The sequence below is a fragment of the Marmota monax genome, unplaced genomic scaffold (assembly GCF_021218885.2).
Source record: "Marmota monax isolate L192 unplaced genomic scaffold, Marmota_monax_Labrador192_F-V1.1 WCK01_AAM20220418_F8-fsc00055, whole genome shotgun sequence".
In the NCBI taxonomy this organism is placed as follows: Eukaryota; Metazoa; Chordata; class Mammalia; order Rodentia; family Sciuridae; genus Marmota; species Marmota monax.
In genome coordinates, this window is record NW_026695205.1 from 7,686,110 (window position 1) to 7,702,479 (window position 16,370).

A 16,370-nucleotide genomic window follows, 5' to 3' on the forward strand; every position below is an offset into this window, starting at 1 on the left:
CCCTTCCTCCCTCCTTTCTTTCTTTTCTTTTAATTCAAGATCAGTTTCACTGTGAAGCCTCACATGTTGACTCCCTACTTGAGCATAATGAAATAGCCCTATCTGAAGTTTAGAAATGGGGTAGTTCTGTTCCAGAACGGCTGCAAAAAGGGACAGTGAGCACGGCTTAATATCGGTCTTTTCTTTTAGATTCTTCCCCATCTTTGAAACCTTTGCAAGAGTTCCTGAGTCCAAGAGGAGATTGCTGAGGGCCTGCCCCTCTCTCTCTTCTGCCCCAAACCCTGCTCCTGGGGCAACTAGTAATGTCCTGTGAAACTCTGGGGATGTCAGCAAGTTGAGTGTCTCTGAAGAGGGTAACCCGGTAAGAAATGTCAGCACACGCAGCTTTGAGCATGACGGATGGCTGAGGAGCGTGTGGAGGTGGAGCAAGGGAGGGTGGGTGAGTCATTCACCTGTATGGGGATGCTGTCCCCCAGGAGAGATAGTCGGTGGGTCTCGGGGCAGGACGAGGGACGATGGGCTGCTCCACGGCACTCACGTCTCCTGAGTAGGATTTGAGGAGGGAAGCATTTTTGTTGGCCAGCATGGCTCTCTCGTTCCTGCGGAACTTGGCTCTTCTGTTCTGAAACCACACCTGGCAGAGGGTTGGGAGGAGAGAAGGGCGTGAGGAGGGGGAGGAGACACAAGGAAGAGATCATGTGAACGCACGGTGTGAAGCCTTCCCAAAGAAGATGCAGCATGGGTCTGGATTCCTCTCAGGAAAGAACATGCCCCAGTCCTCCCCTGGCGGGGCCTGCCTACGGCTCTCAAGGGTTAGGACTACGGGCTGGTGGGGCTGGGGTGCAGCTCCTGGTAGAGTGTGGGCTTAGCATGCATGTAGCCCTGGGCTCTGTCCCCAGCACGCATGCGCACGTGCACACACACACACACACACACACACACACACACGAGGTTCTTCCAGTAATCTGGACTCCTGAGACAGGCTCTGTGACTGACTCATCACACAGCAGAATGTGGGCATCATTCCTATCATAATTGTAATCAAGAAAAAGAGGAAAAATCTCGTTAGACCTCCGCCACGGATACAATGACTTCACTAAAAACTTTTTCAAAATTCTTCAAAATGTGAAAATGTCATCTCCTTTCACATTACTAGGTGTTTAAAGCAAAGTATCTATTTCTCCAAACACTCTGACGAGGATTGAAGAAGCAAATGGTTTGTTTTCAAGGTGTAAGGAACTCCACTGGGGAGTGAGAGGCAGGAGCAAGCACTGCAGAGAGCGTCGCCAAGCCCCTGTGGACTCCGGCCACCGTGGCACACATTCTGTCATCCCCCTGCAGGGGCCAGGGAGCCGGGGGCTTGTACCCTGGCTGCTGTCAATCATTAGTTACTAACATCCCAGCACTTCTGACATACCAAACACAGGCAAGGAGGTCTCTTGAGGTTCTGGAAGGAAATGCGGATGCTACACATCAGAAGCTGGCTGGACTACGTTTATCTGTAGGGTTTGAGGATTATTACTGCATAATAAACTTGTGCATTAAGCACTGCCAGGACTGGGAACATGGAGGGGCACATTACATACATGACAATTCCAAATAATGTTCTGTTATTTCTATTTTCAAGTTAAGGAAACAGGTTCAATGAGCTTAAGCTATTGAAGTTCACACAAACAATAAATAGCTAAGGTCCTTTTTTTTCTGTTTTGTTGTGTTTGGGTGGGTGAGGGTGTTTGCTTTTGCTTGTTGTTTCTTGTTTGCAGTGAGGGATGGAACCCAGGGCCTTGCATATGTAAGACAGGTGCTCTTCCCCCAGAGCTGCAGCCCCAGCCCGATGGCTGAGTTAGGTCAAGGATGTCCACCTCATGCTGCCCAGACCTTCCAGGCAATGAACTGCACTTGCTCCTTCACTCACTAGGGAGCCTTCGTAGGTGCTGCTCTGGAAAGGGGCGAGCAAGGCGTGCTCTCTGCTCTCGAGCAGCTCACAGTCTACAGAGGAAGAGGAGTATGCATGGAAAACCACAAAATAAATAATCTAGGTGCAATTATAGAAACACTGGCGAGGCGTTGGGGAGGGATTCAGCACACGGAGAGGCAGCTGCACAGCTCTGGGCAACATGCACCCCAAGCATCATGGGACTGTTGCCCCAGAGTCAGGTAACACAGGGGGCCACAGTGGGAATCCACAAAGGTTTGAACATCCCTTCTCTGACTTCCAGGACCTGGCTCTTCTGTTTCTTCTCTCCCTGTTGCTATTACAGTTATCAATTTAAAATTCAATATAACTGTATCTTTGCCCTGATTGATAACATCCACTGGCCTCCCGTGACAGAATAAAATGACAACCTTGCCATAGATCCAAAGCCCGTTCGGGAATTAGTTCTTTGTCCACCCAAAGCCACACCATCTAACTCCAGCATGGGTCCAGCAGCTCTCTACCCCCCCCCCCCGTCATCACAGCAGACACCCCTCTGCCCGCAACATGCTTCTCCTTCCAGCTGCTAAAGCCCATATATTTTTTAAGACTCAACTTTAACATCTGAAGAGTTGTAGTGGAAGGAAGATGACTTTTAAGGTCCAACAGAAATGAATAACAATGCTGACTACACTATGTTCAAGATTTACCGTGGAGAGTTATTTAATTTCTCTGCTCCTTGGCTGTAATGTTCCTGCTTCCAGGATGATGAGAGTGGCCCAGAGGGGGTGCTTAGTCAGTGAACATTCCCTCCCTTTCCCCATGGCCTCTGGTCCATGGCTGACTCCTGTACACTCCTTTAGTGCAGGAGTCACCTTACAGCATCGAGACTATGATCACACCTCGGGTCTTCTCAGCCCCAGAACAGAGCACCTTCAGGGAAAAGGCCAGGGTCTCCTTCACCCAGCAAACCAAAAGCAGGTCCAATGGTATAATTGGTGCCCCATAAGTGTTTCAGGGAAAAAAATGGGAAGGAAAAGAAAAATGAAAACCAAAACCCACAAATTTTACAAAGATGACTAAAACGTGACCTCCACTCAAGAGGACTCCACCGTCTAGTGGAAGAAGCTGGCCACAGACAGCTCAGTGTAGCACACATGATGTTATGATAAATGCCCTAAATATGAAGACGCCTGGAGTCAGGGCGGGCTCCAACAGGGAAAGGGCTGAACTCCAGGGAGTTAGAATGATCCTGGAGGGACAGTTCTGTCCTCCCCTTAGGGAATGTTCACAGCCCTGAAAGTTACTAGGAAGTAGCAGGTGGGAAAGGAGGAAGAAAAAATAGCTCCACCATATCTGTCCATCTATCCACATTTACCTCATCCTCTGTTTATCATATGAGTCAATATCCACAGATAATACGTAATGTGTATATTGCATGCATTGCCCATTGTGACAGGGATAAGATGATCTCCCAACCCAAACATGACTTCCACATTTTTTTTTAATTCCTCCCATTGCATTATTCAGGTTTCCTTCTGTAAAATTCAGAGCACCATAGCAAACGTGGGACTTGATGGCAGCTGTGGATTCCTGGCCTGAACCTCTTCATGACTCCACTGCAGGCTGAGGTTGGGGCATAAGAGGGATGGAGAGGCAGCAGAAGGGACTGGAGAGCACTGTGTGATGAGCAGCTAGGGAAAGAGGGGGCAGGAAAGGGGACATCATAGTTCATCACAGGACGGTGGGGTGGGCAGAGCTGGACTGAACCATGTCCCTGTGGTCACTCTCACTTGATCCCTGAGAACTGCCACCAGTTACTACACACCTCACTCACACCTCCTCACTATCCTCAGGAGCCACATGGATTCTATAAAACTTTCCCTTGGGGAGAAGCACTTGCCCTTCACTCCCTAGGGGCCTTCATGGAGTGCTGCTCTGGAAAGAGGTGAGCAAGGGGCACTTAACCACTGAGCCACATCCTTAACCACTTTTTTTTTTCTTTTGAGACAGGGTCTTGCTAAGTTTTTAAGGCTTTAAATTTGCGGCCCTCCTGCCTTAGCCTCCTGCGCTCTAGGAGAGTGTCACCATGCCAGGGTGAACTTTCCTCTTTTGTCACTGACATTTTTTTTCCTGTCTCTTAGGGAGCAGATCTTTTGAGGTGAGGTCCCTGATCCCCCTTGGAAAAACTCTCACACTTTCTCTGGAACCTGGAGGGACCTCCAGGACCTCCAATCGACTCAGCAAGCATCTGTTACCGTGTCTTGTGCCTTGTGACAGACACAGCACTGCCCCAGTCAAGACCCTAGAGGTGGCTCAAGTCCCCATCTGTCTAGAGGTTTATCCTTTACAGAAAGAAATCCCTGAGAGTCAGACTGAACACGGATATATAAACATCAGTCCCTTCAGGAAGACGAGAGACCTGACCCCCCTCCTGATCCAAACAGCAGCTTGCCCCTGGCAATGTGGAAGACAAGAAGCTCTGTCAGCAGAGACGGCAAAGCACCCCTTGAAAAGGCATTTAAGCAGGGGACTCATTGATTCACGTCTGCTGTATAAAAAAAAATAACTCTGGATCTCTGTATCTGCATCCAGATCCTCTTTCAGCCACCTCCTAGATATGCGACTTTGTGCAAAAGACTTGAGCCTCTCTCTGCCTCCGTTTCCTCACCTGCAAGATAAAGAAGACTGCCCACATCATTGAACTAAGGTGGAGATTAGGGATCAAAGAGCACAAAGCAGCAAGGACCCCGCAGTGTTGTACTGTCATCTCTGCTGAAGAACACAGTCACAGCCATATCGTCTTCTGGATGTCTGGCTGCAGTCAGTGTGTCATGACACGAATGCTGCTCAGAACTGCTCCTCCCTCTTACCCTGTCTACATGTCCTTGTTGGGACACGGGGAAGATGTAAAAGTCACCTACTTGAATGTGTTCTTACTTCCTTGCCCTCCATTTCCCACTTCCAAGGCTGTGCACAACCCTGTGTACTCACAGCGAGTTTCTGGAAGGTTTGCACATTCCCAAAGCCCGGGGAGGAGAGCTGAGCTGAGAAGAATTAACCTCTTTGGCCAAACTGATGCTCAAATTGTAAGCTGGGGTGCAGAGTCAAATGTTCAGATGGACAGGGTATGTAACGTGAATCTGGAAGGGTCAATAACACCAGGGAGGAGTGGACCTGGAGCAAATACCAAGCTGCCCCACCTAAATGCATTCCATCTGGTTCTTAAAAATACCAAGCAAACAGGTAAAAGCGTGCATCTGTCTCTGTGCTGCCCACTTGCAACCTCAGTCGTACCAGCTCGGTCTGAAAGCTGCAACATGGGTACTAAGCAGTCTGGACAGTTGTGCAGCTGCGGGGGTGCTCGCTGCCACCCACCCACAGCAGGCGTTACCTGCACTCTGGCCTCGGTGAGGTTCACACGGCGCGCAAGGTCTTCCCGCACGAAGGCATCCGGGTAGTGCGTCCTCTCAAACACACGCTCCAAGGCCTGCAGCTGGCTGCTGTTGAAGGTTGTCCTGTTTCTCCGCTGCTTTCTCTTCTTCTTCTCCTCTGAGTTCAGCTGATCATCTGGAACAGAGAAGTTCATGATAAGGATCCAAATTCACCTTATAGGTCCCAGTTAGCACTTTTTCTTTTTTCTTTTTTTATAGTTCTCTAGAGATTGCTTCATTTGCTCGCATCCTTATAAAAGTCCTATGTTCCTTGTGCAAATGTTGGCATTGGTGCTCCTAAGGTCATTTGCCCAGAACTCCCAGTGGTTCTGATGCTTGATTTTTGCTTCTAAGCATGGACCAGACCTGAACCAACAGCTGGAGAGACTCTGCTTACATGTTCCTTAAAGCCTGTCCTTTCAAAAGCTAAAGGACAATCTCACTCTTGGCCATGTTCTCTGGCTTCACCAGAGATGGAGGAATTTTTTGGACCATGTCTTAGACAATATTATGTTCATTGTTATAGTTTCATAACCAAGTAGAAAAAGTAGCTCCTGGTTCCTTCTCCAAAACATACAAACATGAACACAAACACAGAGTTGCAGAGAAGAAACTGTGTTCACACCAACTAAAGAGATTTCTGTTTCACTGTACTCTTCTTGAAACAGCAGATAAGTCCTAGGAGCATTCACCTGCAGCTCGGTGCTTTGCCAGGCCTGCTTCCGGGGCTTGAGCCTCGATCGGGGACAGGGCCCCAGCACCCTCAACCCAAGCCAGCATGAGCCTGGAACTCACCCTGTGAGAACCCAAGAATGAGGAACAAGGTCCCAAGATCTCTGAAACAGTTTCACTCAAACTTGAGAGTCTTAGGGCCCTGGGAATTTAGGGACCTTTGGAGAATCCCAGCCCTAAGTGTTGCCCTGCCAGGATCCCGCCGTGCTGTGCTCTCGCTCTCCCAAAGGCCAGGCACACAGCCTGCGCATGGCCGTCAGAGAGCAGTGTGCCCCTTCCTGCCGCCCCACCAAGCCCTAGATACGAGTGATAGATTGTGAAGCGGAGCAGAATCCCACCGTGCTAACACCATCGTCCAGCCAACAGCAGAGCCCCAAGCAGCCAAGGGCCTGCACAGCCCCCAGAGACCCACAGCACCCACTGCCCAGGCCCAAAGTTCTCCTGAGGAACTGACCCTCTATTTCCATACCTCTCCCCTGAAAGGCTCAGCCCAAAGAAAATTGCAAGGAGTTTGAGTGAAGATGGGAAAAAAGAGAACCTGGCCACTTGTTCCAAATTCAGCAGAAAGTAGCTCTCAGCTATTTATTTTTAACGTGTATAGTCTCTTGACCTGTGATTTTAACCGCAGAACACTCTCAACAAAACTACCAGCACCAACCACAATGTCCAAAGAACAGAACAGCCGCCTCGCTCTAATACTCTTGTTACAAAGTGAACATGTTCTGGATTCGCATTTGGATCCAAAGTGCAGCTCAAGTCCAAGAGAGCCAGGCCTCCAAGGCCTTCTGTGCAGAGCTGTCTCTCCAGGAAGCCCTGGAGCTCCAAGTAGGGGAGCCTGGCGTTTCCTCAGTTAGTTAGAGCACCCCCATGCATAACGGTTGTTGAATGTGTTTTCAGGGAAGACATGAAACTTCTCTTGTCCTTAGAAAACTGTCTTTGTACCAGAGTTTGTATGATCTCACCCAGATTCCTGTAGCATTCTCTGTGCTTCCTGGGTGTGCCCAGTTGGTCCCCTCTGGTTTTTCACACTTGAGGGACCTCCCTGAGAAGCCTGCCTCGATGGCACCTCTGCCACTCAGTGAGAATATCAGATCAGCCACATCTTGAGAATGAAGCCAATTTAATCCCAATTTCTGGAGTCTATGCAGAACCTAGAATACTCCAACCAACGTCACTGATTATCCCACTATTTAGCTAGTAGTAAAAGTAGTTTATGGAATTCAGACACTGAGGATCAAACACCTTTTAGCCGTTGTCTTACACGTGTCTCCTCTTGCTCAGCTCCATGTTTGGAAGCATGTGTCTTTACATTTCCTTCTCACAGACTCTGTCCACAGTGCTATATGGCTTGGACTTCGATCTCCTTGGCTCTTCCAGGGCTCTGCAAGTACTGACACCTGCTCCCAATAAACAAGACTCTGCAAAATGTCCTTGACTTCCATGTTTTTCCCACTGAGACTAACTATACCTAAGCTTTTATTTTTAATCACATAAAGGAATCATTTGTTAAGTCAATACCATGATTTCTTTTCTTCCCTCATATAAAATTCTTTCTCAGGTAGAACCTTAAACCCTAAATCCTTTATGCTGCTTCCTAAGTCTTCCTAAGTTTCTTCTTGTGTTGCCAAACTACAATCAAGAGCAAGAATACTTTATGTTTTGTTCTCAGTGCTACAACCTGCTATGTAATCCCCCAGTAGTTTTTTGAAATCTTCCACTGTTCTTTCAAATTCCACTGACCGTCCACCATAAACCACCAACTCCCCTGACGTGGGAGTAAGGGAAACGGAGAATCACAGTTTATGACAGGGAATAAATAGCTATGATGACTTGAAACCAGGCCAGCAGAAGTTTCCCAGTGAACGTTCTTGTTGTTTTTAACAAATGAAAACATCAGACCAGATCATGTTGAAGGTGAGAAAAGACACGCAAATAACAGGGGTCCCTGGAGTCTGGATCTGGCAAATGTCCTTCTAAGTGGAAGTATAATAGGAAGAGACGACGGGCGGGCAACAGGGAGCGCTGCAGCAGCTGCCCTTCGCTCGCTTCTTGTCTCGCAGACCTGGTCGGATCCTGTCCTGAGCACAGAACAGCATCTGCACCAGCCTGCGGGGAAACAGAAACTGCACAAGTTTACAAATGCAGGCACCTGAAGGGCCTGGGTAGACACAGCTCTCGGGTTCCTGGCCCTGGCTGAGGATCAGGGAGTGGACAGTGTACTTTCGTCATGGCAGGAGGATCATCTTGTGAAAACAGCTACAGTGAGGGGTGACTCCACACTGTCCAGGGAGAGTGACTCTGACGGGACGTTAGATGCATCTCATTCTTTGTTGGTTGGGATGCACCAAGCCTCAGAGTAAATGTGTTTTTATCAAAATCATGATGTTTCAAATCCAAAGTACTTGCAGATTTTATAATTTTATTGGTCTAAATTAATTGCAAATATGCAAGTATTGCCAGTCTTCTCCCTCCCTATCCCCTCATATTGGGGACTGAATCCAGGGACTCTACCACTGAGTCATAGCCCCAGCCCTTTTTTATTTTGAGACAGGTTCTCGCCAAGTTGCTTAGGGCCTCACCAAATTACCTCTATTCTACTCTTAAGAACAAATTACAATACCCATGTTGTGTAAGAGAGAAATAATGAAGCATCCAGAGTAAGATAGGAGCTGCCACCCAGGCAGAGCTTTCCATACTAATTATATCTAAGAAAGAAGATCAGCGTGTATCATGTCATTCCTACCACAACAGCCATTACACAGGCAAGGGCTAGGACAGCCATTTCAATCCAGTCCAGTTTTGCTGCATTTTCCCCAAGGGCCTCCATGAGCACGTGCAGGGTCAGCGTAGCACAGGAGTGCACATCCATCTCTACTCTCTCCCCATGAACACATTCTCACTTCTTCATTTTCAGATAAGGTCCAAAATCTGTTTCCTGAGACACATCTCAAATCTTACCTCCTCTGTAAGACTTTCTGGATAGCTCCAGTCCATATTGACCTCCCCCATCTCTGAATTCATATAATATATATGTGTACACACATTTATATACACACACATACATGATATTCATATATATACTCACATACATTAGTATCTCATCAAAAACTTTTTAAAATCATTTTATGTAAATGTCCTGTCACCTTAATGCATCCAGGTATTCCTATCGAAAAAATATGGGGACCCTTGACAAATCAAATGACAAAGTTGGAAATGTTAGAGTGGTATTCTGGTGTAGAATTAGCTCAAAGTATTAGAACCTGAGTAATTCATCCAAAATCTTAAAGGGTGTGTGATTTCTGAATTCTGATTATTCTTTTTAATAGTGCAAAGACAATAACTAGGGCTGGTATTGTCTTTGTGTCTACATGACTTTAACTGTAGAGGGAAAATAAACTTTCTACAGTGTTCTTTCTTCAGATAGTTTGGGTATCAGATTTAGAGATGGGAAGCTTTGAGATCCTCTTCCTGTATAGACGCAGGAATGAGACTTCACTTTTATCCCTTATGTGAAAAACAACTACAGAATAAATGAATCATTTAAGCAAAATGTTGGAGAGGGCGGTGTTTCCTGGGGATCAGCACACATGTGAGGCTCTTCTCAAGGAAAGAAGCCTAAGGTAGAGTCCCCATGTGCCTTCAGATGGGACATGAAGGAACAGGGGCCCTAGCACCGCTCCAGCACAAGGCTTGCTCTGGACTCCTCCTGGGGCTGCAGAGGTGGCCCAGGAGGAGGGTGGAGAAGGCACTAGTGACACCTAGTCACCCTGTGGGGACCAGGCAGCGTGTGGGAGCCCTATGCACTAAGGCCTCGCTCTCTGCGCAGGCTTCTGTTAACCCCAGCAGTCCCTGCCTGCTTCTGCTGGGTCCTGTGGGAGGAACTCGGGGATCCCAAATCCGTGATCACCCTAGCATAATTTAAAGGTACGGTAAGAATATATTTCAGAAATAAAATCAAATCAGAAAAAAAAATGTGTTTCCAATGCCTGAGTCACATCAGTTTGGGAAGAAATCTGGTGCAAGAAGATAAAACTCCAGCTTCAGTAGCAGAAACCAACCACCACATCAAAGCTCCTCATCCGCTTTTGGTTGAAAACATGGCAGGCGAGCGGATCCACATTGCAGCCCGCTGATCATTTTATGGGCATCGAAGAATGTTTCCAAAGGCACTTATATTGCACAACAGCTACTTACTTTAATGGGATTTGTGTGGTGCAGGCCCTGTAACCTTTGGAAAATTGAAAGGAAGTATAATTGCAAAAGCCACTTAAAACTGTTTAGCTTTTATTGCAAGGCCTATGAAAAGCAGTGAAACGCGCCTGTGGCACTCATTGACGTTTCTTTGGCTGCTTCATCTGAGATTAGGACAGCTTTTTTTTAACATATGCCCTGATAAATGGCTCACAGGTCACTTATCCAGGAAGACTGTTGCAGAACAGTGGTGCTCCGCACAGCTCAATCAGAGTTGGGATCAGCAGCACACGGCGCTCTCTCCAGGGCAGAGGGGCCAGTGGTCTTGGACCACAGCATCCCAGCATCCCTGCCCAGAGTGCCAGGCTCTGCCAACATGAACGCCCAACTGTGCAGCTGCTGTCCATCCTGGGGGCATCATCACATCAGAGCTGCCAGGCCTGGGCTCTGCCCGTAGAATAGAGTGTGTTTCCCTTTACAGCACACCTAGCAGAGATGGGCTCAGCCAGCCAGCACTCTAAGGACTAGAAAGTAACACTAAAACACCTCCAATGCAATTTGGAGGATGCATTATGTTCTTTGGAGAATAAAATGCTTTGAAGAGTATGAAAAAACATTAATCTGAATGGTTTTGACCAAAATGATGAGCCAAAGCTCAGTGAAGTCACCATGGCTGTACGGACAGTGCTCAGCTAGCTCCTGGTCATACTGGATTTCCTGTGAGACAGAAAACCCTGGGGAACAAGAGGCGCCAAATGTGACTTTTGCTGCTTTGGACTTCATCTCATATATGTCCGTCCACCTCTGTAGGACAAATACACTTCTATAGGCCAAAAAGGTTAACACAATCCACCTGCTTTATCTGTTTCAGTCCTTCAGGATTTGTCCTTAAGAATTCCTGTCAGGTCCCCAGATTCCCACCCAGAGCAGGCCTCCCCGCAGCAGAACGCCAGCGTCTCCTGGGGCTGTGCTGGGAGTACCAGGCTGCCGTTTCCATGTGATTGTGAGTCGAGGTTGGACTACAGCTCCAGAGCACAAGGTTTGTGTCTGTACCTGACTGAAGCTCGTGTCCGCCCCAGTAAGTACAAGCTAATAACCAGGTGTGCTGGAGCCAGATATCAGTGTCCTTGTCGTAGTGTCCCAGTTATTGGACAGGACACCTTCTCTGTGATAAAGGCACACAAGTCTAGTTTCAGACATGTAAGCTACTCCCAATTTCTCTATGGACAAATCACTCATTATTTTCTCAATTTAATGCAGGATACCAAAATAAAAAAAAAAAGGTAGGAAATAAGAATCTTTATCAGAGCCGACTGACGATAACCAGAAAGGGAACAGGGTGGGGTGGAGTAGAAAGCACACCAGCTCAGAGATGGGGTAACCTGTGTCCCACAGCCCCTGCCCCTGCCCCTGCCATCTGTGTGGACTCGGATGATGCATGTCACTTCTCTGAGCCTTGGTTTTCATAACAATAAAATGAGAGTAAGGCTACCTACTTCTCGGGGTCCTTGGAGGACTTAAGGAACTCAGATGGCCACAGAGTCCAGCACAGAGCAGGCATTTCTAAGTGAGGGTCTCACTGCTACCACAGCTGCTGCAACTTCTGCAGGGAAATGGGCTGCTCAGAGCCAGGGCTGCTCTGCCCTCGGCTCCTGCTCACTGCTGGCACTCTGCTGTCCTTCCGTGAAATGACTGGCAACGAAGCAAGAAAGTCATTCAGATATGGTGACATGGCATGGTTGGCCTTGACAAGAGCATCACTGAGAACCAGGGAGCTGGAAAATGAACAAAAACTTTAAACATCAGCAGGCGCGGGGCATGGTGGGAGACAGAAAATTGCACGGGAAGTCACACATAGATGTTTGTCCCCAAAGCTCTATGTGGCCCCTCTCCTGCTTAGTCAAGTCCTGGCTTTCTACCAAGCCAATTTTTCTTTCTAAATTCAGAGTTTTGAAAAGAAATATTCAGAAAGCAAGCAGATTGAGCAGTCAGGCAAAGAATCGATGCCTTGAACAAGTAATCATACTAGAAATTAGGTTTGTTACAAAACACAGGGAAAAGGAAGGTGGCAGCCAATGGCTAAAGACCGGCCATGAAAATTCAATTATTTCCCAGCCCATTTGCTTTGGGTTAACTAATTTGGTTGCCACATGTCTAAAAACACAAAAATTGGGTCATGTTACTCAATGTTTACTCAATGACTTTTAAAAAATGTCTGAGCACTTTGGGAAATTCCAAAAGATAAAAAGAAACCAAGGAAGGCAAAGTTTGGGGGGAAAGAGTGATTCCAAGACTTAATAATCTTTCTAAACTTGCATCATGGCAGGTGTGTGGTCCCTCGGAAGAGCCCGGCCTTTGGTCAGGATCACGGGCGCTGGCGGGGTGTATGCTGCTCGCCTGCTTCTGGTGGGTTTCCTGCTTTGTAGTTAGGACTGTTGTCACTTTGTAAAAGACACAACACTGATCACAACACGGCAGCAGAAACTGGCATCTTCTCACTAGAAGCAGCTACACAAGTCATTTTTAAATAATTTCTTTTTTGGTCATTGTTTTCATGCTCTTTGGTAAACCTGGGAAACACTGGTGGGAGCCGCAGCAATGAAGAAGATGGACAATGAAGAAGATGGACACAGTTACTGGGTGAGCTCAGCTCTCAGAGGGACGGGAGTCACCAGCAGGGACAGCTCTTCTGCTTGAACAAAAATAATTACGAGGCATTTGAACTCTTGAGAATAGAGGCATGACTTGCCATTCTTCCTCATTTTTACGTTCAGTTAAAAGGACAAGAATCCCATAGACCAGAAACCTCAGGAAGCAGAATAAGCTTTTCATCACGGAGAGAGAGAGAACCAAGGGTGATTCTGTAACAGTGCGTAAGCAAACAGGTCTGCACAGGAGATTAAATTAGTCCCTCTCAGTTGTTACTCTGGTCTTGGATACCAAAATAACATGAAGACAGAAACATGCTGATGTGGTCAATGTGAGAAGCTTGACATTTTAGAATTCCACTTAGGTAAAAAAATAAAGAATTTTTTTAAACAATCCTCTCTTTTTAAAAATTTTTTTTAGTTGTAGATGGACACAATACTATTTATCTTTATGTGGTACTGAGGATCAAACCCAGGGTCTCACTCATGCTGAGTGCCCTACCACTAAGCCATAATCCTACCCGCCAAAATCCTTTTTAAAGAACAAGAAAGTACAAAGGGTAAATAGTTGCTTATAGCTTAAAATTTTTAGAGGAAAGTACCCCTCTGTAACATCTCTGGGTTTCCGTTTTCTTATCTGTAAAATGGGTTGCTGTCTTAGCTCAGGCCGCCATAGCCAAATACCACAGACTAGTTGGCTTAAACAGCAGTTCTGAAGGCCATGAAGGCCTAGGATCTGGGTGCTGGCCTCTCTGACATCTGCTGAGAGCCCTCCTTCTGGCTTGCAAACTGTGGTCTTCTTGCAGTATCCTCACGAGGTATGAGGGGAGGCGGCGTAGGGCGTGCATTCTACTCTCGTAAGGCACTGATTCCGTCAAGGCCTCATTAAACCTATTGTTTCTCAAAGCCTCATCTGCCAAGAGCCTCACATTGAAGACTATGGCTTCAACATATGGATCTTGTGGGGATGTAAAGGTTTGTTTCATAACAATGAATTTAAGATACGAAGAACACATACATTTTTAAATTATGCAAATTGTAACAACTAGTGACACGTACTTCTTTGAACTTGGCTTTATATCTTAGCATGTGCTAGTTCTGATGGAACCATTGCAGAAATGGCCACAGGTTGGGGAACTGGAGGCCTGGACTCCACGACAGGAGAGTTATTGGCCAAGTCTGTATCTCGATGTCCTAACTGGAGGCTCTCACAGGCCAGCCTCATGACTGGACGTCTTCAGGTCCAGGATCGTAGGGTTCTGGGACAGTCTGCACAATGCCAGCACCTCCCAGCAGAAAACTTTCAATAACTGTTTGTTTTGGGTGATGACTGGATTATGTTCTTTTGGTGGTGGGTGGTGATTTTGTTTTGTTTTGTTTTGTTTTTTTAAGGAAAACTTTGACTGGATGAGGCCTGGGTTATGATCACCATGCCTGGGAAAGTTAGGGTGACCTACTTATTCATGCCCAAAGCACTCGGCAGGAATAAGTCTCCAGACTGAAATTAATGTGAACTTTTATTTAATAAATGAATTAGTTCACCTATAACTATAGAGAAAAAAGAAAGCTAGCAAGCTCCTAAGAGTCAGTTTATCCTTTAAACTAATAAAAGGAAGTAACAACACCTATGTGTCTCTTGTCTGTCCTTCACCATCCTTGACGATGCAGCCCTGGGCACTGACCTTGCTGAGAACAGCTTGTATCAACCACTTTAGGCTAATCTCCAAATTGGTGCCACTCACCATGGCCAAAACCAGTCTGGACTTTCATATCCTCTCACTGTCATCCTCACTGAACAGACTGAGGACCTACAGGCAAGGAGACACTCTGAGCAGAGAAGTGTCACTTGCAGGCTGCTCTCATGGAACTTAAGCTGACCTGGGAGAGAGGCCAACAGCACTTGCAAAGTACAGTGGCAGAGAGTATCTCCCCATAGTCGCGGGGCCCTCAGGGCCAGCCGTGGGCCAGGAGGAGGACAGAGGGGCCAAAGCAAAGTGCTGGGTCACAGGGCTCTGTCAGCTGCAGCTGCTCTCTGTCTCTTGAAGTTCAGCGTCCCTCTCTCAACTGCACGAGCGCTGGTCACTGCATTCAGCCCACTCTGGTGGCCCTGCTAATGGTCACAGACACACACTCCCTGGTCTTCCCTCTATCTGCTTCTTGGAGCTTGTTTCTTTTTGTCTGACCACACGTGCTGGCCTCGCTCACCCACCGACTCTACAACTGCAGCTGCCCGACTCCAGGCCTCACTTACCTTGCCACTCTTTGCAGGAAGCCTCTCTCCTCAACAGGCTTCTCATTATTCTCCATCAGCGACAATCTGATTATCTAGTTGGTTGCCTTTGCACCAGGTGAAGCAGCTTCATGAGGCAGGCACCTGTGGGACCTGGTGTCGGTGGCGTGCCAGCGCCTAGCATTGCTGCCTAACACGCTCCAGGCACTCACTCTTCTTATGCTTACTAAGTGAATGTTAGACTGTGCTTGGTGACAGTGTCTACCCACACACCCTGCTCAATTCATGCTTAGCCGCCCAAACAGACAGCTCTTTCCAGGGATCAGTTTCCATGCGAAGGTCCTGACACACACCTTTTCCAGGGACAAAGGCTTGGTGGTCTCTGAAAGGCATGGAAAGTCCCCAGGGTAAGCTGTCACCCAGGCCTTCCATGTACTTCCTATGGCCATGACTTTGTATCAAGGGCCAGAGCCCTATACTTCTTAGTAGCCCTCAATAAATGTTCGACTCAGAACAATGAGGAACATGGACCGCTGGCCATCTTGCTCCCAGTAAAGATGAAGGAAGTCTCAAAAGGCGTGATCTGACACAGTCATTTCAATGTTCCCAAAACACGTTTAGTTTTAGGTGATATTTTCTTCTAGTTAGTCATTACCAGTCCTGGGTTTTCTGTTCCCTTTCACTGGCAAAGAAGCTTGAGCCAAAGCCTGGTTAATTCATTCTCCAACATACAGGAACGCTGCAGCCTGTCAACCGCCTAAACCTTAATTCCACAGTGATTTCTTCTCTAGGGAAATGTGACTGCTTTCACTCGTAAGGAAATTGATGTACTAAGGTCATAGGTCATGAGAGAAAAAAAAAGTCAGATTTGGGCAAAATATCCAAAAATCCATGTGGAACAATCTTATTCCACTGAATCACGTCCCCTGCTGTCAAACAGCCCTGAAGAAGTCCTTGTTAATAGGTGATTCTGTCTGCCTGGCGTGGAAACCCATGAGTAATCTATGTGTCACTGTGACTCATGTCTTGACCACCACGTCCCAATCCCCATCCTCCAAGAGTTGGCAAAGGAGTTCATACCGCTCAGCTCATGGCAGGAAGAAGCCAGGATGGAGGAGAGACTAATAAAAAGTACTGCTGGTTAAAGAGAGAAGGATAATCTGTACAGGAGGACAGCCGAGGACAGGGAGGAGGGCTCTCATCACACCTGCCACCCCTCC

The 16,370-nt window shown here is 47.2% G+C and overlaps 1 protein-coding gene across 2 annotated transcripts in view; it reads right to left on the bottom strand.

The window, feature by feature from the left end:
• The window catches only part of Prrx1 (paired related homeobox 1), a 68,816-nt gene that overhangs the window by 12,505 nt on the left and 39,941 nt on the right, over positions 1-16,370 (bottom strand). For both annotated transcript variants that reach the window (XM_046430120.2, XM_046430122.2), the window contains exons 2-3: positions 5,310-5,485; positions 453-634 (exon numbers count right to left, since the gene is read on the bottom strand). In XM_046430120.2, the coding sequence (XP_046286076.1) occupies positions 453-634; positions 5,310-5,485 (358 nt within the window). The remainder of the gene's footprint in view (positions 1-452; positions 635-5,309; positions 5,486-16,370) is intronic.